Here is a 20,837-nt window from a genome sequence, read left to right as displayed (position 1 = left end):
TAACTTCAATGGCAATGGTTTTCAAAGGAACACCTCCTATAAATTCATATTAATTTTTTAAAAAATTATTTAAATATTTATTTTACATGATAATTATTAAAAAAGAAAATTAGGCTCGGCATTAGTATTCATAATAGTTGAATCTTGCTGCTGTTTCCTTGAACTTTCCTTACGCAATTATCAACCCAAGTACATCATTGCGCGTGGCTTAAATTGTACGGGCCTACTCAACTTTCTATAATCTCCATCATTTCTTTGAATTTTCCTTCACAACTGTGGGCCCTCACCATTCCAATCAAGCACGCAGTAGCGGTCAATGCCAAGTCTTTTTCTCTTCTTCATTTTAGTTTCAGTCACTTCTCTAAAATTATTCTCTCTCCCTATTTGGAAAAACTATTTTGCGTTGGTATTGTGAGAGTTCTTTTTGGACATGGCTGATCGAAAAGCTGATGGTGGTAGATGGATGTATGATGTTTTTCTGAGTTTTAGAAGTGAGAATACTCGCAAGAACTTCACGGATCACCTCTACCATGCACTGAGAGATGCTGGAATTAATGTGTTTAGAGATGAAAATGAAATCCCACGTGGGGAACATATAACCACCGAGCTCGAACAAGCAATCCAAAGGTCTAAGATTGCAATTATTGTTTTCTCAAAGGGTTATGCGGATTCGAGATGGTGTTTGGAGGAGCTCGTGAAAATTATGGAATGTAGGAGAACTCTGAACCAATTGGTCTTGCCTGTGTTTTATGATGTTGATCCATCTGATGTGAGGAATCAGAAGGGAAGTTTTGGAGAGGCATTTTCTCGATATCAACTACATTTTGGTTCGGAAAATTATAACAAAATTCTTAGCTGGAGAATGGCTTTGACCGAAGCTGCAAATTTAGCTGGCTTCAATTTGGAAAATATTGCTGATGGGTAATTCTCTTAGCTCTTTTTTGTTTTCTTTCTTATATACCTTTCTTTATTCTTTCTTTCTTTATTATTATTATTTTTTTTGGTCTGTCAATTTGAAGATAAGTGGTCAATTAAATTGATTGCATTTTTCTTTTCCGGAGGATCTCAACTATAGATTAGAATATATCAATTTTCTTTGGCTTCCTCTTTCAATGAGAAGTTTGTGAAACAGAATATGAATGCTGCATTGCAGGCATGAAGGTAAATTTATCAAGAAAATTATTCAAAAGGTATCGAGGGATCTGAAGAGAATCATTGATGTAGCTCACCATCTTGTAGGCATTGATTTTCATGTTAATGCAATTACTTCAAAGCTAGGTGTTGGATTAGGTGGTGTGCGCATGGTAGGGATTTGGGGTATGGGAGGTGTGGGTAAAACAACCATTGCAAAAGCAGTTTATAATCTACTTTATGATGATTTTGATGGAGCTTGTTTTCTCGACAACATTAAGGATACTTCAGAGCAGTTGAATGGGCTAGTTCACTTGCAAGAAAAACTCCTCAAGTCTATCTTCAAATCAAGCAAAATTGAATTACAATATGTTCATGAAGGAATCACACAACTGCAACAAAGACTTCCTCACAAGAAGGTACTTCTAATATTAGATGATATAGATGATATGGGGCAGTTAAATGCATTAGCAAGAAGTCGTTGCTGGTTTGGTGCAGGAACCAGAATCATTATAACAACTAGAAATGAGCATTTTCTCAAGAATTTTCAGGTGGATGCAATATGCACAATAGATGAAATGAATGAGAACGAAGCTCTTGAACTCTTTAGTTGGCATGCCTTTCACAATAAGTACCCTTCTGTAGATTATTGTCAACTTTCAAAACGTGTGGTTAGTTATTGTGGAGGATTACCGTTAGCTCTTGAAGTGTTAGGTTCTTTCTTGTATGGTCGAACGGTGCTCGAATGGGAAGATGCGTTGAATAAGCTAAAGAAAATTCCTCTGGATGAAATTTCAAGAAAGCTGAAGACAAGTTTTGATGGTCTTGGTGATCAAGCATACAAGGATATATTTCTTGATATTTCGTGCTTTTTTATTGGAATGGACAAGAGTGAGGTTACACGAATATTGGATGGATGTGGGTTTTTTCCAATAATTGGCATTAGTGTCCTCCTTCAAAGACGCCTTCTAAGAGTTGACCACGAAAACAAGTTTAGGATGCACGACTTACTTAGAGATATGGGAAGAGAGATCGTGCATAATGAATCTCGAAAAGAGCCTGCTAAACGAAGCAGAATTTTTGTTAATGATGATGTGCTCGATGTACTTGAGAAACAAAAGGTAAGAGATCTCTTATGTTTTTCTTGTGAATCAAATTTTGCAAGCTCCTTTAATTTTCTAACTAATATTTATCAAAGAAGGGTTCTAATAAGTGGAATTTTGTTTCATAGGGAGCCGATGTAACTGAAGGCCTATCTTTAAAGTTGTCAATATCTAGCAAGAAAAATTTTCATACAAAAGCATTCAGTGAAATGCAAAAATTGAGATTGCTTCAACTTAATTATGCACGCATAAGAGGAGATTTTAAACATATCTCGCAAGAGTTGAGGTGGATTTGTTGGCATGGATTCCCTTTAGAGTCCTTACCAAAAAGCTTTCATTTGGAGAAAGCGGTAGCTATTGATTTGAGATATAGTCATCTGATCAAATTCTTCCAGAAGGAACCTAAGGTACGTGCTTATGATAATTGTGTGAAATCATTTTTTGAACTAATTTGATACTTCTTCATCTACTAACTTTTATTTTTCTTATTTTCTTGTATATATAGTTTTCACTGGAGAAGTTGACAATTCTTAATCTTAGCCACTCTCGTTACTTGACATGTACTCCGAATTTCTCGAAACTCCCACATCTTCAGAAATTAGAACTCGAAGATTGTAAGAGTTTGGTTAAGGTTGATGATTCTATAGGATGTCTTCAGAAACTTGGATTCATAAATTTGAAAGACTGCATATGCTTGAATAAGCTTCCAGAGGCTTTTTGTGAACTAAAATCCCTTGAAAGGCTTATTCTTTCTGGCTGCTCAAAGTTAGAGAAGCTGCCTAATGAATTGGGGAAGATGGAATCATTGACAACCCTTGCAGCCGATGGTACTTGTATACAAGAATTGCCATCTACAATTGTGGGGTTGAAGAAACTCAAATGTTTGTCCATAACTAGATCTAACCGGCTTCTATCAAAGTCACTGGCTGAGATCTTGTGGTCTAGGATTTTCCCAAGTAAATTTTCAAATTCTATTGTGCTCCCAATGTGTTTACAAGGTTTCAAGTCCCTAACGATACTACGTCTTCGAAATTGCAACGTGTCAGATGATGCAATTCCTAAAGACATAGGGAGCTTGGTGTCTCTAATGACATTGGATTTAGGAGGCAATGACTTTGATGCCCTACCATCAAGCATCAGCTGCCTTTCAAACCTTTACGATCTTAATTCGAGTGGTTGCTCAAAGCTTGAACAAATATTAAATCTACCACCTTACTCACGATGGATTGATGAAGTAAAATGCAAGGCATTGGAAAACATATCAGAACTACCAAAGAACGTCGAGCTTATAGAGTGGATAAATGTTGCAGAATGCCCCAAGGTAGTTGAGATTTCAAGCTTTGACGGGGTGGTGCCATATATTCCCAGTATTAAGATGTCGGGGGGTCATTCAAAGTTGAATCAGTCATTTAAACAGATCTTCCAGGTTCTCCCTTCTCCTTACAATGACATATTATATTATATGCTTTGATTTTTAAAATCATGGATTGTTATTTTAAAAGGGTTTGTAATTTAATTGGTCCTAGATTTTTTCATAATAATTTCATGGTGCTTACTTTGATATTGGACGACAGAGAATGTTTGAAGAAATAAATGGAGGAATAAAGGTATGCAGTTTTCCAGATGGGGCTGTTTCTGAGGAAAGCAGTTGGTCGCTACATGTTGAAGCATCTCAAATTGCTGACTTTGATTTCGAAGGAGCAGACATTGAGTCTATTATGTATCATTGTCCTGTAGGCTTGAGAACAAATGATTGGTGGTTCAGAAATGATGAATTACCAAAAGTAGGAGATGGTGGGAATGGCACTCACATTATTGGGAAAACTTGCTTTGAATTCAGTGGAGGATCTTCGAATAGGTGCATTCTGATTCGTAAACGTTACTATGATGTTCCTCGACATGAGGTAGAGATGAGTTGCATAAAATTTGATTTTTTATCTCGTACTTGGCTCCTTGAGTCAATTACAAAGTTATCTTCGACCTAAACTTGAATAAGATGTAAAATCAATCCTCTCATTTGTTAAGTTTTTATTTGCTTGAAGATTCATAATATTAATTATGTTTTGTGGACATTGATTCAGTTTCAACATTCTCTACCTACTTGATTTTGTCCTCAAAATATAAATATTTTGGGCTGATTAACCCTTTACCCAGGGCCCTCTCTATTTAAAAAACGTATGTTTGCTGATATCACCCTCCTTGCAAAATTACTCTCTCCGCCCTTCCAGTAACTTGGGTAATACCAATAGTCTCAAATCTAGTTTCCCTCTTTTTTTTTCCTTTCCTCTACGCTGAAGCTCTCTCCCTCTTCTCCTTCGATTGTCCCATTCAATCGTTGTCGGGAAAATTTGTATTCGGCACCAATCTGTCAATTTCCTATCTCTCCGGTGATTCCGATTTCCTTTCGCGTTTTTTAGCTGCTGTAGGCATTCTTCTCCAGTAACCATTCTGATTCCGCACATTTTATCGTACAATTGTCTATTTTCTTTCTAATTTGGTTTCTGAGTTTGGCCATTCGTTGTTTGCTTATGTTGTATTCGCCCAAAATATGGATGCAGTATGGGTGTCATCTTAGTTTTACCTTAAATTTAAACTAGTTAGGTTTGAAATTTGATTACGTCTAGTTCCTACTGAATTGTTCTCATGCTTTTCGGATGAATATGCATGTTTTAGTTCGAATTGTATTTAGATTTCACTGTTGTACAAGCATCCGTCTGCTTATTCGTGTTCCATAGAAGAGAGCGAGAGAAAATGAAAGGTTATGAGAGAGCGAGAGCGAGAAAATTTACAGAATGCAATATTTCACATTGACCGTAGTGACTTTTTCCCTTTTATATTTCCTTCCTCACTCTACTCCAATGTTTTATGTTATTTGTTTTTTAGACTAAAATGCTAGTTCCATATTTGTTTTGGTTGCAGGACTAAAATGGATCACACCATTAAGATTAGTGAGGAAGATAGATTTCCAGCTCAAATTACTAGCTTATCTCGCATTAGCAATGTTAACAAGCTTATCAAAGAGAAGCTTACTCCAACACAGTTGTATATGTTCATAAAACGAACAATATTCGGGCGCTTTGTGGGCCTCAATCTGATGTTCTGCAGTTCCTTGGTGCCTGCTTAGGGAGGTTACTGACAGCACGACAGATTGAATGAGCTTCAATATTGGGGGCACCACCGTGACCTTCTCGAAGGCCGAGTTCTTATTTATAATTTGGTTGTGATGGCCATCTCGTAGGATCGTTAAGAAGAATGTTTCAAAGAAAAGGCTCCGAAGACAATACTCCAAGGATTTGGTTGATTTTTCGCTTGACAATTTTGAAACTCGATACAAGTTGACTGTCTTTGCCAAGGACGAGGACGTTGTAAAGGTAACCTTGATATACTACACCGAATTTGTAACGATGGGTAAGAACGAGGTGAAGTCCAACATTTTTGACTGAGTTTGATCCATATGTCCTTCGCTTCATTTTTAGTATTTTATTGGTGGGATTTAGTGTGCTTCATGTCTTGTTTCATAGACAATTACTTTCTAGTTTTGACCGATTCAAGTTTGGAGTTTAATTTAATGAAATTTAAAATTTAAAATTTAAATTGACACGTTGGCTATGTATAGGAATGGAAATAAGTTGACAAAGTTTTCTTGATGCAACAATTGTAGGCTTGACATAATTTGAGATTGTTGTAGCTTCTTAAATGATGGCTACCCATTGTCAATATAAAAATATCAATTGTAACAGAGACTAGGTCACATTTGATAAGCATTTCATTTTTTATCCTTTATTTTTTATAATTAAGCCTTGAAATTTTAGGGTCACATAGGTGTTCATTTGCTTTGATATATAGTTTTTATAAACATTTTCAAAATGTAGATTAAATTTTGAAAAAAAAATAATATATATAAGTTTTCGTTTTTTAATAAGAATTCAAAAACATACGTTTGAAGAAAAAACTTTTGAAGAGCGGTTCTCATATACAACCAACCTGACTAAAAATCTCTTTGAACTTGATCCAACCCAATCCGTGAACACCCAGCTTTCATCATGAATCCCGAGATAAAGGCAAGATTCATGCAATTAGATTGCATGAATTTCAATTTTCTTTAAACGGCTAGAAGAATTCGGTTTTTTTTTTTTTTCAAAATTACATAATTTTCACCTTAAGTCTGGAGGAGGGAAAATGTGAGATTTTCTCTTTAGAAAAGATAAATCTCTAGATTACGGGTTTGGATTTTCAAATTTGAGATTTTTTTTTTTAATTAAGAGTTAGAAAATTAAGGATATTTTTTTATTGATGATAATTTATGCCACAATGGAAAATATGTACTTTCACATTTGAAAAAAATAAAAAAATGGGTTGAAAAAAAGGTGTAGAGGGGTCTGATAAATTTCGGCAAATAACAAATTGCAACATAATTATTCACACAAAATTTTTGGAGAAATTATATTTTGCAGACTAAATACAATTTGTATCAATATTTGGGGGTTAAATTTTATCCAAAAATAAAAATTTCAATTAGAATTAAGGTAGAACATAGAATCTGCTAAAATTCAAATTAATTTTATTGTCGCATAAGAATATCAAAATTTTGACCAAAATTCATATTTTGATTAATTGACATAAAAATGTGTCAAAAATAGTTAATCAAAATTTTGAACAAGAGTTCTATTTTGATTAATTTGGCACATTAATAGGGATCAAAACCGTAAATAAATATCATACGTTTTAATCTCGAAAAGAGCATTTATTGACTAATAAATTTCGACAAATCACAAATTGTCACATAATAAAATTATATGTAATTAAACTAAGACTAATTAGAATTTGACAAGTGTCTTTAAATTTTTTTTTTTAAGCAGACAAGTGTTTTTAAATTAAATTAAAAGATATTAAAAATTCAATAAGGCTCAAGTTAGCAGGACCCATCTAGTGAGCCAAGTTTATGTGATGCCCATGAAATACATTATAAAATAGAGGGGATCATTCACCATCTAATTCGTCGGACCAAGATCCTTTATCTTACATGGGATCAAAATTCTCTCCACACATAGGATCAAAATCCTTCTACCCTTTAAAGATCAAGATCATCATCAATGATCAAGGTCAACAAACCGTAAGAATGTCGATCAAGATCAACAAGCCTCCAAGAGGTCAATCAAGATCATTAAGCTACCAAGAGGTCGATCAAGATAAACAAGCCACCAAGAGGTCAATCAAGATCAACAAGTCCAAAATGCCGATCAAGATCAACGAGTCCATAAGGCCGATCAAGATCAACAAGTCGCCAAGAGGCCGATCAAGATCGAATTCAAGGAAAAGAATCAAAGGATAAATATTAGATTTTACGAACCCCAAATATCAATACAAATTGTACTTAGTCCACGAAATATAATTTCTCCAAAATTTCATGTGATCAGGGTCATAAATAGTACAAGTTTTTTTAGACTAGGTCATAAATACAAAGTGAAAAAGATTTGGGGTCGTCAGAAACCCCAATTTCCCATTTATTTAGGCAAAGAAATGAGAAAATAAAGAATAAGGTTTCAGCGAAGTTCAAAAATTCAAATAGTACAAGTTTTAATTAAGCAAGCAAAATGTCTCTAAGGGATAGCATGGGTGGCTTGAAGTCTCGTGGAATATCTTTGAGGTTTTGGGTTAGAAGTAGAAACTTTCACCCAAATAGACTGAAGAGATAGAAACTTTTTTGAACTGAATTTGAGGACAAAGATCTTTGGGTTTTTATTATTATTATTTTTTTAGTCAACCTTTTAGAGATGATTTAAGAAACTTTTGGCTTTAAAAATATATTCTCTTGTAATGGTTGGACAAGACAGTGATCTAAGTTTATCAAGCTTTAAGCTATGAACTCCCCGAGGATGTGATTGACATGTTATACTAAGGAATGATCTCAAACTCTAGAGAGTGTCACATCTTCTCCCCATTTAGTATGAGTTTGATATGGTTTGAGTCTTTACAAGAGAACTAAAGATGATTGAGCATTGTTGTTAATATTATGAATTATTATTATGAAGCTTGAAGTTTGATATGTTGCTTACACGCGTTGAGAGTGACACGTAATACTTGTAGACAAGTCATCAGAGTGGGTAGTGGACAATGCAGTCTCCGTGCATGTATCTTCAGACTGGAATTGGTTCATGCTTTCATTGTAGGGAATCATGACATTGTGAGAATGAGAAATGGTATACTCTCCAATATCAGAAGAATTTGGGATGTTCGTCTGAGGACTGACAACGGGACCGAGTTAGTACTGCATGATGTGAGGTATATGCCCAGTTTCAAGGTGAATCTAATATCAACAGAGAAACTGGATGACGAAGGCTACAGAAGTGAGTTTGCAGAGAATTGGTGGAAACTCATGAGGGGATGTGAGGTAGTGGTTGTGAGCCACAGAAAAGCTTCAGCATACATGTTGAGATTTGGCGTTGCTAAAGAATAAGAGAGACGGGTTACGCACAGGGCTGCAAATGGTTTAGGGGGAGACATAACAGAATCAGCAGTAAAGATAGTTTGGATAGATGAGGAGAATCTGCCATCAGTTCAAGTTCAACAACTGGGAAGTAGTGAAAAGAAAAAGAAGAATATCCCGATGAGTTGTTCAGTAGATTGTCAAATTTTAGCACCAGTTTTCAGACGGTTTGACGAGCTGATGAAATCACATAGGCGAAAGAGTGTATCAATGAAAATGACTATGGTTGGCGCTGAGGTCAACAGTGAAGTCTCTAGCTTGGCAACAGATTTGGTTGGGTTTTGGCCAAGCCATAAGTGAAGAAGCTTTCCTTCAAGAGTCATTGGGCATGATCGAAGAAGGAAGCATTGGGAACCGCTTAGTTCGAGTGGGACCACATGGCTATGTCATTTACGTTTGGGAGACAAAACCATGTAGGATTGTTCAGTCTCAAGATAATCACAGATGGAACCTTGGTTGGTGCCAAAAAGATGTTGATCAGTTAGAAGCTGTTGGTACAGTCAGAACTAAGTAATGAGGGACACTATTATTGCATTGGGAGGCAAGATTGTCGGTTTGTCTCAAAGTGGGAGATTGTTGGAATTATGGAACCAAATCGACGTTGGAATGAGTCGGGACGAGGCAGGATTGAAAGAGGGCAGCGACGTCGCGATTTCTTGCGCATGGACATTATGGGACACTATTAAATGCATTAGCAAGAAGTCGTTGCTGGTTTGGTGCAGGAACCAGAATCATTATAACAACTAGAAATGAGCATTTGCTCAAGAATTTTCAGGTGGATGCAATACGCACAATAGATGAAATGAATGAGAACGAAGCTCTTGAACTCTTTAGTTGGCATGCCTTTCATAATAAGTACCCTTCCGTAGATTATTGTCAACTTTCAAAACGTGTGGTTAGTTATTGTGGAGGTTTACCGTTAGCTCTTGAAGTGGTAGGTTCTTTCTTGTATGGTCGAATGGTACTCGAATGGGAAGATGCATTGAAGAAACTAAAGAAAATTCCTCATAATAAAATTCAGGAAAAGCTTAAGATAAGTTTTGATGGCCTCGACGATCAAAAAATCAAGGATATATTTCCTGACATATCGTGTTTTTTTATCGGAATGGACAAGGATAAGGTTACACAAATATTGGATGGATGTGGGGTTTTTCCAAGAATTGGCATTAGTATCCTCCTTGAAAGATGCCTTCTAAAAGTTGACAACAAAAACAAGTTTATGATGCACAATTTACTTAGAGATATGGGAAGAGAGATTGTTCGTAATGAATCTCCAAAAGAGCCTGAAAAGCGAAGCAGAATCTTTGTTAACAACGATGTGCTTGTTGTACTTGAGAAACAAAAAGTAAGAGATCTCTCGTGTTTTTCTTGTGAATCAAATGCAAGTTTTTTCTTTAATTCTGCAACTAATATTTATTAGAGAATGACTCTACTAAGTGGATTTTTGTTTCGTAGGGAACTGATATAACTGAAGGCCTCTCTTTAAAGTTGTCAATATTTAACGAGAAAAAAATCCATACAAAAGCATTTACTAAAATGCAAAAATTGAAGTTGCTTCAACTTAATTACGCACGCATAAGAGGAGATTTTAAACATCTTTCCCGAGAGTTAAGATGGCTTTGTTGGCGTGGATTTCCTTTGGAGTCCTTGCCAAAGAACTTCCATTTGGAGGAAGCCGTTGCTATTGACTTGAAGTATAGCCATCTGATCAGATTCTTCCAAAAGGAACCAAAGGTACATGCTTTTAGTAATTGTGAAATCAGTTATTTTGAACTAATTTGACACCTCATCATCCACTAACTTTTATTTATTTTTTCTTGTAAATAGTTATCATTGCAGAAGTTGGCAATTCTCAATCTTAGCCACTCTCATCACTTAAAATCTACTCCGAATTTTTTGAAACTCCCACATCTTGAGAAATTAGAACTTAAAGACTGTAAGAGGTTGGTTAAGGCTGCATAAGCTTGAATAAGCTTCCAGAGACTTTATCTAAATTAAAATCTGTTGAGACACTTGTTATTTCTGGCTGCTCAAATTTAGAAAGTCTGCCTAAGGATTTAGGTGAGATGGAATCATTGACAACTCTAGAAGCAAATGAAACTCGTATAGAATTGCTCTCCTCAATTGTGAAGGTGAAGAAACTCAAACGTTTATCCCTAAATGGATGTAAAGGTCCTCTGTCAAAGCCAAGATGGTCTTGGATCTTCTCAAGCTATTTGTTGAGCTCTAGTGTGGTACTCCCAACATCTTTACAAGGCTTGGAGTCCCTAAAGATACTATGTCTTAAAAATTGCAACTTGTCAGATGATGCCATTCCTAATGATATTGGAAGCTTAGTGTCTCTAGAGAAATTGGATTTAGGAGGCAATGACTTTCATGCCCTACCATCTAGCATCAGCTGCCTTCCAAAACTTACAGAACTTTGGTTGGAACGTTGCTCAAATCTTGAAAGAATATCAAATCTACCACCAAATTTAAAAAGGATTTACGCACGTTTCTGCAAGGCATTGGAAAGCATATCATACTCATCATACATGTTCTACCTACACGTTCGTAGTTGCCCCAAGCTAGTTGAGATTTCACTTGTTCGAGAGTTTGTGCGGTTGCCAAATATTCCCACTATTGAAATGAACAGTTGTCATGCAAAGTTGCATCAATACATCTTGGAGGTTCTAAACTCTCCCTATAAGATAAGATCTACATCTTATTTTAATGTCGTTAAAACATCATGCACCAGTCAATCTTTAAACTTGTTACTTTCACTTTTAATGTTTATTAATATTCATGGGTTCCATCTCAAAACAAATTGGCATTGAGAGGAGTAATCCATGTCTATTATAAACCATTGTAAAGTCTCTTTCCTTTTCAATCATTTCCTTAACAATGTATGTATGAATGAAGCCCATCCTAATTGTGGTTTTCATTCATTCTTTGACTGTTATTTAAAAGTTTGTCCTAGATTTATCATATTGATATCCTCACGCTTGCTTTGATAATGGACAACAGAGAATACTTGGAGAAATAAATCAAGGAATAAAGCTACACACTTTTGTAAATGAGGATGATATTTGGGAGAGCAGTTGGTCGCTGTATCATAAAGCATCTCAAATCGCTGACTTTGATTTCGAAGGATACATTTTCAACGTTCCATTTAACATTATGGAAGTATATGGAGACAACCCCAGAACGAAATGGATTATTGAGGACTTACCAAAAGTAAAAGATGGTGCCAATGGCATGATTCACACTATTGGGAAAACTTGCTTTGATTTGAATAGACGCTCTTCAGACAGGTGCATTATAATCCGTAAAAATAGGGTTAGTACGTCTAAATATGCGTTATGGATAAAATGCATACGATTCAACTTTGGTTGTCGTGCTTGGTTCAATGAGGCAATTATTAGAGTGACTTAATCAGTTTAGTTAGTTATCTTAATTCACTTGTTACTTTCATGTCAAAAGATTCTTCTATAAGCTAAGGTATATTTATATTGACCTTTATCATTGAATAAAGGGTGCAAGTTATTTACTCTCCCATGTTAATATGGTACTAGATGACTATCTCTCTGGTTTTTTACACGGTTGAAATCGTGTGTAAGTTGGGTATAAAATTTACCTACCGAATATTTCATTGTAACATTGTATAAATTGCCCAAAGGAATAACTATGTGTTAAGGATCAACAAACCACCACTCAACCCAAAAGTTTAAGTTGATGGGTTGGGTAAATTTAATTAATTTATGAGTATCTCACCACTACGTAAACTGCACTTGAAAACCATTACCTGAATGGTGAAAGATTTGTTGCCCTTTACAGTGGACGTAGGTCCTTGTTTGGCTGAACCACTTATTCTCTGCGCATTTCTCTTATTCCCTATCTTCCTCTTCATCGATTTCTACAAGCAATTTGATAAGTTTTTGTCTTGCCCTAAAACGCTTCTCGTTTGGTCCTAACAAAAGTGGTATCAGAGCCCAGCAAAGAGAAGAAAGACGTCTGTAAGATTTAAGAAACAAAGCATGGCAGTTGCAAGATTCTAAATTGAAAAATTTGATGGAAAGAGTGACTTTGAGTCGTGGAAAGCCAAAATCAAAGTGTGTTGGCAGAGAGATAGAGATGAGATCTCGGGGTTGTAGTGCGCCGTCAGCAACCTGTTCTCGTGGGTATTTGGTGAGGTTTTTCATTCATGTATTCCTAGAATTCTATTGTTGTAGTTATTAGAAGCTAGACGACTTTTGTTGAGATCTCTTGAGTGAGAGATATTGTATTATCCCAACATTATAGTAGAACCCGCGTGTAGCTAAAGATTAGATGTAGCCTTCGTTTGGGTGAATCAGTATAAATTGCTTGTGTCGTTTACTGCACTTTTCCTATATTCTTTTATTATTGTGGTTTGTTTAGTTTTCATTGAATAACTGTGGAAGGGGAAAATTTTCTTAGTAAGTAATTTTTCCAACATTGGCTGCCAAGTACAAGGTGTTAGCTAAAAGCCGTCAATATTTCCTGTTTTATTGACGGTTTGTAGCCGTCAATAAAAGTAAAAGTATTGACGTTTATTAGCCATCAACAGTGTAAAAACATAGGGCCAACAAAATTTTACAAAAAATAATAAAAATACGGTCAACAAAAGTATAAAAGTTGACGGCTTATTGCGTCAACTTTAATAATATAAATGTTTGTTGATTACATTTTGTAGCCGTCAATATATGTATTCTTTTTAAATAATTTATTTTAAAGGTGAAAATAGTGCTATCTTCCCTACTCCTAGATATAAGAGAGAGGCTCACTCTTCATCGAACTCGAAAGCTGGTCTTACTGAACAAGCAGCTTTATTAATAAGGTTGCATCTTTCTACTCATAGTGTCCCGACAAGTGGTTATTGTTGGAGCAGAAAAAACCTTAGGCTGTTTGTTTTATTAATGATAAAAAAAAGTGTGCAAATAGGGGAAGCCTAGCCTTTATATATAGGCTTAGCTTATGGGCCAAATGGCTTTATATACAATAATGATTAACTAAAGTTAAGCACAGTAACTAACTAATAACCTAACTAATTCTAAACAACAATAAAAAACAAAATACTTAATCTAATTACAAAGAAAGTCGTAACATCTAAACATGTGACGCCTGACTAGGGAGGAGGGGTACATGAATGAACCGATACCACATCCGAATGAGAGGGATCCTGAGATCATGGAAGAGTGGTCATTGGCTTGGAGCAATCTTGGGTTGGGTGACCTCCTAGTTGATTTACTAGGAAGCATGTGAGTGAGGACAAAGCATGCTGAAATGACTCGTGTTAGTCTGTAGGGACAGTCTACACTCTTCTAAGTGGCTCAGAGTTTGATGGTGGTGCAGCTAGGTCGCAGGAGAATGCTGGGGCAAAGAGGTACCGAATCCTGGGCTTGGGGCGTTACAAAACACCTAACAAACTACTACATCAATTCCCCCTTTCAGTAGGTTCCTCTTGGAAATCTCTCCTTTCGAAGATGTACAAGAACCAAATTTCCTTCAGCAAACTCGTTGTACCTTCATTTCTTGTTAGCAAGTTGGGCGTACTTAGCATTGGACTCGAGATGTTTCTTGACTTTTTATGAATTATTTGAACCCAATAAGCCATTAACTCGGCTTCCGAACTCAAATCTGCAGCACTTGGCAAACTTAGATCAAGAGTTAAGCGAGGAGGGTTAGTATATACTACCTCAAAAGGAGTTTTGCCCGTGGACCGATTCTTCATGTTGTTAAAAGCAAATTCTGCTTGTGGTAAACAAAGATCCCATTGTTTTGGCTTATCCCCACTTAAACATCTAATCAAGTTACCCAAGGTTCTATTTGTAACCTCGGTTTGGCCATCCGTTTGTGGGTGGCAAGTTGTACTATACTTTAATTGAGTATCGAACTTCCGCCAAAGGCATTTCCAAAAATGGCTTAAGAACTTTGTATCCCTATCACTTGTGATGGATTTGGGTATTTCATATAGTCTAACCACTTCTTTGAAAAATAGATTAGCAATATGAATAGCATCATTAGTCTTCCTACACGGAATGAAATAAGTCATTTTGCTAAAACGGTCAACCACTACAAAAGTAGAATCATTACCTCGTTGGGTTCGTGGCAAACCCAATACAAAATCCATAGTGAGATCTTCCCAAATTGTTTTTGTAATAGGGAGAGGAGTGTACAAACTTGTATTTTGTCCTTGGCCTTTAGCAACTTGGCATATACGACATCTTCTCACATAATTTTTAACATCCTTTCGAAGATGTGGCCAAAAAAATCTGCTAAGCACTTGTTCAATTGTATTATCTCGACCAAAATGGCCTCCTAGTCCACCAGAATGAGTATCCCTAATAATTTACAGCCGTAATGATGTGCGTGGAATACAAAGTGCATTGTCTTTAAAGATAAAATCATTAGTTATGCTAAAGTCTTTATAAGCATGTCCATCTTTGCTTTTTTGCCAAATATCAGAAAAATCTTCATCATGCTCATATAAACCAGCAAGGTTATCAAAGGAAATTATTTCACCTTTCAATATGTTCAATAAGTGAGATTTTCTACTTACTGCATCAGCCACCTTGTTAGTTTGTCCAGATTTATGTTTGATGGAGAAATCAAAACGTTGAATAAAAGTAATCCATCTAGCATGCATCCTAGATAAGTACTTTTGGGATTTGATGTACCATAGGGATTGGTGGTCGGAATATAATATGAATTCCTTTCCTATTAGGTAATGTTCCCATTATTTTAATGCTCTAACCAAGACATAAATTTCTTGCTCATAAGTACTCCACTTTTGTCTAGCTTCACTAAGTTTCTCACTAAAGTACTCAATAGGTTTATTCTCTTGACTTAGCACACCACATATTCCCTTGTCCGAAGCATCTACTTCAACAACAAACAATTTATCAAAACTTGGTAGTGCTAGGATAGGTGCTGTAATCAACCTTTGTTTTAAGGTCTCAAAGCTATATTGTTGATATTTACCCCATTGAAACCCTGTTTTCTTAAGGCATTCGATCAAAGGAGTTGCTATGGTACTAAAGTTTCTAACGAATTTTCAATAAAAAGATGCAAGCCCATGAAAACTTTGAACTTTTTTAACATTTGAAGGTGTTGGCCACCCACTTATGGCCTTAGTCTTTATGGGATCGACTTCTATGCCTTGCTCACTTATTATAAATACTAAAAATATAAGTTTAGGCACTCCAAAAATACATTTTTTCAAATTTATATATAAGGAATTATCTTTAAGAGCAGACAAAACATGCTTTAAGTGAAAAAGATGCTCATTTAAATTTGTGTTATAGATCAAGATGTCATCAAAATAAACCACCACAAATTTTCCAAAAAATACTTGTAAGACTTTATTCATAAGGCGCATGAATGTACTTGGTGTATTAGAAAGTCCAAATGACATTACAAGCCACTCAAATAATCCCTTATTGGTTTTAAAGGCAATTTTCCACTCATCTCCCGGTCTTATACGAATTTGGTGATATCTGCTTCTAAAATCAATTTTGGAGAAAAAATTTTTATTCATATAATTGAGCTAAAAGGTCGGGTAATCTAGGAATTGGGAATCTATATCTAATTGTGATTTTATTTATTGCACGACTATCAATACACATTCTCCAAGTTCCATCTTTCTTTGGGGTAAGTAGGGCGGGAACTGCACAAGGACTCATACTATGTTGAATCAAGCCTTTATTCAAGCGTTCTTCAACTTGTTCATGCAAAATTTTATACTAAGTTGGACTCATTCTATAGTGTGGTAAGTTTGGCAAAGGTGCACCCGGAATTAAGTCTATATGGTGTTTGATATCTCTCAATGGTGGAAGCTCACTAGGTAATTCTTTACATATAAGTCTTTAAAAGTGTGCAGTAAATTGGAAATAGCATGTGGAATGTCAGTGTCTAAGCAATCTTCATTATGACCCTTGATGATAAGTGCAACTAGGTTTTTGTTATGCTCACTTAAAAACTCATTTGCAGGTATAATAGAGAAGAGTTTAGAAGATGTACTTGTCGAACTTACCTCTTTTTGCTTATTGGGTAGTAGGGTGATTTTCTTACCAAGACAATTAAATTCGTAAGTGTTCTCCCTTCCTTTGTGAATTGTCGAAAGATCAAATTGTCAAGGTCTCTGAGCAAGATGTGGCATGCATCCATGTCTATAACTTCGCAAATAATTTGATCTTTGTAATGTTTTCCAATGGACAGTGGAATTGTGCAAATTTTTGTGATAGCCACTTCATTTCTTTTCTTGATCCATCCTATTTTATAAGGATTAGGATGAGGTTCGATTTCCAATCTAAGAGCTTCAACTAAAGCATTGGACACAACATTTTCGCAACTCCCACTATCAATTATCACATCACACACCTTATTATTCACAGTACATCTAGTCTTAAATAGGGCATGTCATTGAATAGTATTCACTTCCATTCTTGAATTTAACAAAAGTCTTTGGAGGACACAAATTACCCACTCACCATCATCTCCTTCTTCAAAGATTTCCTGTTCATTTCTAGAAAATTTCTCCTCTTTTTCACCGCTGTCTTCTTGTTCGGAGCCTTCTTCCATCAATGCAAGCTTCTTTCTTTCGGAGCATTCATTGGAGAAATGGCCAGTTTGACCACATCTATAACATTTCTTTAAATTTGAAGGTCTTGCATATGGATTTTCTTGCTTTGAGATTGAGTTCTTGCCGATTGTGGGCTGTCCACTTAGATGGTGCTTTTGGTTTCTCATCTCCTCCTTCGAAGGGTTCATTCTTTTCTTCCCAATTCCGATTATCTTGTTTAAATTCTCCCTTTGTATTAGTAGATCCAAATCGACCGGATGGTCTTCTTCCTCCTCTACCCTAATTAGGAGTTCTTTGATTTTCGTTCCAGCTTGCTTGTCCATAGCCCCAATTTCTTTCTTTCTTGATTATCTTCTCAATCTTGATGGTCATTGCTACTGCTTCATGAATTCCTGGGAAATAAATCAATTCAATCTTGAATCTCTTATCGAAGTCCATTGATGTACCGTGCAACTTGTTGATATTCGGATTCCGACAAATCATTCCTTGCATTTAATCGATACCACTCGCTGGTATATTCTTCTACTATCCGCTTATATTGCTTGCATTCTTGATATGATTGATACAAGATTTGTTCATAATTGTCAGGTAGGAATCTTGCCCATAACATCTTCTTCATTTTTTCCCATTCTTTCACTGCTTTCTTGCCCATTTTTCTTCCATTCGAGGTTAGTTGATCCCACCATGCTGCTGCACCTCCTTTCAATTTGTATTTTATCGACTTTACTTGTCGTTTTTCCGGAATATCCATGCATTCGAAAAAATCCTTTACTTGTTTGATCCAATCTAAGAAGTTTTCCATGTCTAGCCTCCCGTCAAAGTATGGTAAGTCAATTTTAAGCTTGTACCCCGTGTGCTTTTCTTTATATTTCCATCTTCTCCTCGTTCTTTCATAGTTGTCATTATCACTTGAGGAATCAGAAGTATCATTTGTGGAGGTTGAATCTGATTCTTGGACCCTTTTCTTGTATTTCTTGGACTTTTTGTGATTCTTGGACCTTTTTTTGGAGTTTTCTGCACTAGAACTTGTTGATCCTTGGTTGGATAAATGCTCAGTATCTTCCTCTTTGGGGTTTGACCCATTATTCTTCTTCCTCTCATATTTCTTTGCAAACAGATATGTAAATTCTTTAATCTTGCTTTCATTGGGTTGCTGTTTTTCTTCAACTTTCTCCTTTCCCTTATCTAATTTTGCACTAATCTTTGTATTCTCCCTCAATAATCCTCTCAACCATTTTTGTATCTCTTCAACAGCTTCTTCAATCTTTGCCATTCGATTGGTTAAGCATTCCAAGGGAAGGATGCGGTGTTGAATATCGAGCACAACCGCATGAAGCTCGCCATAATAGGTTTCTACCAAACCCGCTTCCGAATTCTTGGTGTTGGTCATCCTTCTTGGACAGAATTTTACCAAGCTCTGAAACCAATTCTTGGTGGAGCCGAAAAAGCCTTAGGTTGGTTGTTTTATTAATGATCAAAAAAGTGTACAAATAGGGGAAGCCTAGCCCTTTATATATAGGCGTAGCTTATGGGCCAATGAACTTTAAAATTAACTAAAGTTAACCACAGTAACTAACTAATAACCTAACTAATTCTAAATAACAATAAAAAACAAAATACTTAATCTAATTACAAAGAGAGCCCTAACATCTAAATACCTAACAAACTACTACATCAGTTATGAAATGAGATAAGTTGATATTTTTTCTTACAAGCGTCAACTTTAAAAATAGGTACATGTCAACAAATGTCAAATTTGTAGTAGTTTACGAGCGGAGTAATACTAACGATAGTGATAAAAAAGATACTAGCGATAGCAATATCTGTGGTGTGTCGAAATCTCAATTCAACTTTTTTAGTAAGTTAAGATTGAATGGATGAAGACGAAGTTTCGCTTAGAAACACCCTTAGAAACAAACAATTTGAGGAATCAAAAGAAAGACTCGGAAAACAAGGTCAAGATTTATGCAAATCTCATTAAAAAAATTTGTACTTCTATTTATTTATTTTTATTTGTTATAATTTTTCGAGTAGAACCATGAAAAACAATCCGATTTGACCCCTGAACTATTTGAAAGGGTATAATGTTATTTTCCTAAGCACACCTCCCCCAAAAGTCAAAAAGATGAATAAAACTAATTTAAAAAGGTGGGAAAAATTCACCCAAAAAGTTTGGGGTCATTTTTGTCAATATCCCAATCTCATTTTTTAGATATAGGTGTGTTATGGTAATTTCACAACCACAAAAAATGAAAAAGGTTAAAAATAAACTTTGTCACTGGTAAGATAAAACTTCATCTCCTCATTTTGTCTTTTAATTTTAATCATTTTATCCGTTGTCTTGAAGATACTTTTATCATTCATCTTTCTCACTCTCTTTTCAAATCTCCTCAGATTCTATCGATTCTCTCCCCTTCTTTCTCGACGACACCCTCCTTAATTTTTAATTATTTCCTCCCTACTTTTAGAGGATTTTTTTTTTAATAATGCTATTTTCGAAACTTTCCAAACTATTTCTAAAAATAATATTTTGGAAATAGCAGATCGTCTCTTGAAGAGATGACCAGCTTGTAAGCGCCACATTAATTTTTTTAAAAAAATAAGGCTTGATCGTCTCTTCAAGAGACGACATGTTTGGCGGGATTTCGAAAAATCTCGCTTGATTTTCTCTTCGAGAGACTACAATATTATTCTAAGCAAAACAAAAGCAACTATTATATATATATAACACAGCACTTTAAAACAAAATGAATACTATGACGCAGTGGATAAGAGACTGTCGGTTGAGTCAAAGGGCATGGGTTTGAATGGTTATATAGGTGTATTTTTTTTTTGTTTTGGTAATTGTTATTATTATTAAATGATTAAAATAAAAAAATAAAAATAAAAATAATCTAACCTTTATAATAATAATAAAAATAATCCCGCCAAACATGTCAACGAAGCCTTATTTTTTTAAAAAAATTAACGTGGCGCTTAAGCTGGTCTCTTTCAAGAGACGACCAACGTTTGCCACTTCACGGGTCTGTCTCTTGAACATTATTTTTGGAAATAGTTTGGGAAGCGACATATTTTCGTAATTACTTTAAAAAATAGCAGTATTAAAAAAAAAATCCTACTTTTAGAAACTCCACTTTTCTAAAATAATTTGTAAAGATCGTAAAGATGGAGAGGTAGTATTTAGAAAGAGATAAAATCAGATAAAAGTAGAGGGCGAGAATCGAGAGGGAGAAATTTGTAAAGATTGAGAATCGCAGTAAAATGAAAATCTCACGTCTTGCTCATTGGTTTTAAAAATGGGTCAATTTTATCCAACCCAAAAACATTTGGGTTACTTTTTACAATGTCTTCCTAGCTTTTGAATTTGCATAATTACGCCTTTTGGATGCTTTTATTTACGTTTTTTTTTTTTATTTAGGATGGAAAAATAGAAATTTTATAGGCACATGACATCAGGCAAGAGAAATTATTTTAAAAAAGTTTAGGTTAGATTTCATTTTTCTCATGGTCAATTACTCAAAAAACCCTCAGTCTC

General features: G+C 35.3%; 2 protein-coding genes across 3 annotated transcripts; both read left to right on the top strand.

Moving 5' to 3' along the window:
• The first annotated feature begins 343 nt into the window (after nt 1–343).
• On the top strand, nt 344–5,832 carry LOC111022364 (TMV resistance protein N). Of its 2 annotated transcripts, none has more exons than XM_022299528.2 (6): nt 344–921; nt 1,154–2,252; nt 2,363–2,641; nt 2,740–3,660; nt 3,809–4,092; nt 5,154–5,832. In XM_022299528.2, exons 1-6 carry the CDS (start codon nt 431–433, stop codon nt 5,356–5,358), a joined length of 3,279 nt encoding a protein of 1,092 aa, XP_022155220.1. In that variant the 5' UTR covers nt 344–430; the 3' UTR covers nt 5,359–5,832. The 2 variants fall into 2 exon arrangements, with proteins under 2 accessions (XP_022155220.1, XP_022155221.1); XM_022299529.2 differs by having other exon boundaries at nt 3,809–4,138; nt 5,154–5,294.
• A 3,217-nt stretch (nt 5,833–9,049) lies between these two features.
• LOC111022368 (TMV resistance protein N-like) lies at nt 9,050–12,204 on the top strand. The gene is given in 6 exon segments (XM_088120189.1): nt 9,050–9,215; nt 9,363–10,066; nt 10,177–10,455; nt 10,549–10,669; nt 10,672–11,390; nt 11,728–12,204. Coding segments are annotated over 6 exon segments (2,397 nt in total). The 3' UTR covers nt 12,136–12,204.
• The last annotated feature ends 8,633 nt before the right edge of the window (nt 12,205–20,837 follow it).

Source organism: Momordica charantia (genome assembly GCF_013281855.1).
Source record: "Momordica charantia cultivar OHB3-1 chromosome 11 unlocalized genomic scaffold, Mcharantia_2.0 BLBB01000011.1, whole genome shotgun sequence".
In the NCBI taxonomy this organism is placed as follows: Eukaryota; Viridiplantae; Streptophyta; class Magnoliopsida; order Cucurbitales; family Cucurbitaceae; genus Momordica; species Momordica charantia.
The sequence above is the reverse complement of the archived record's forward strand: the minus strand, read 5'-3'. Positions and strand labels throughout refer to the sequence as shown.

Coding starts and splice junctions, on each gene's coding strand:
- LOC111022364 (XM_022299528.2), top strand. CDS start 431: ATGGCTGATCGAAAAGCTGATGGTGGTAGATGGATGTATGATGTTTTT. Junction 2,253..2,362: donor ATGTACTTGAGAAACAAAAG/GTAAGAGATCTC, acceptor TTTGTTTCATAG/GGAGCCGATGTAACTGAAGG. Junction 2,642..2,739: donor TCTTCCAGAAGGAACCTAAG/GTACGTGCTTAT, acceptor TTGTATATATAG/TTTTCACTGGAGAAGTTGAC.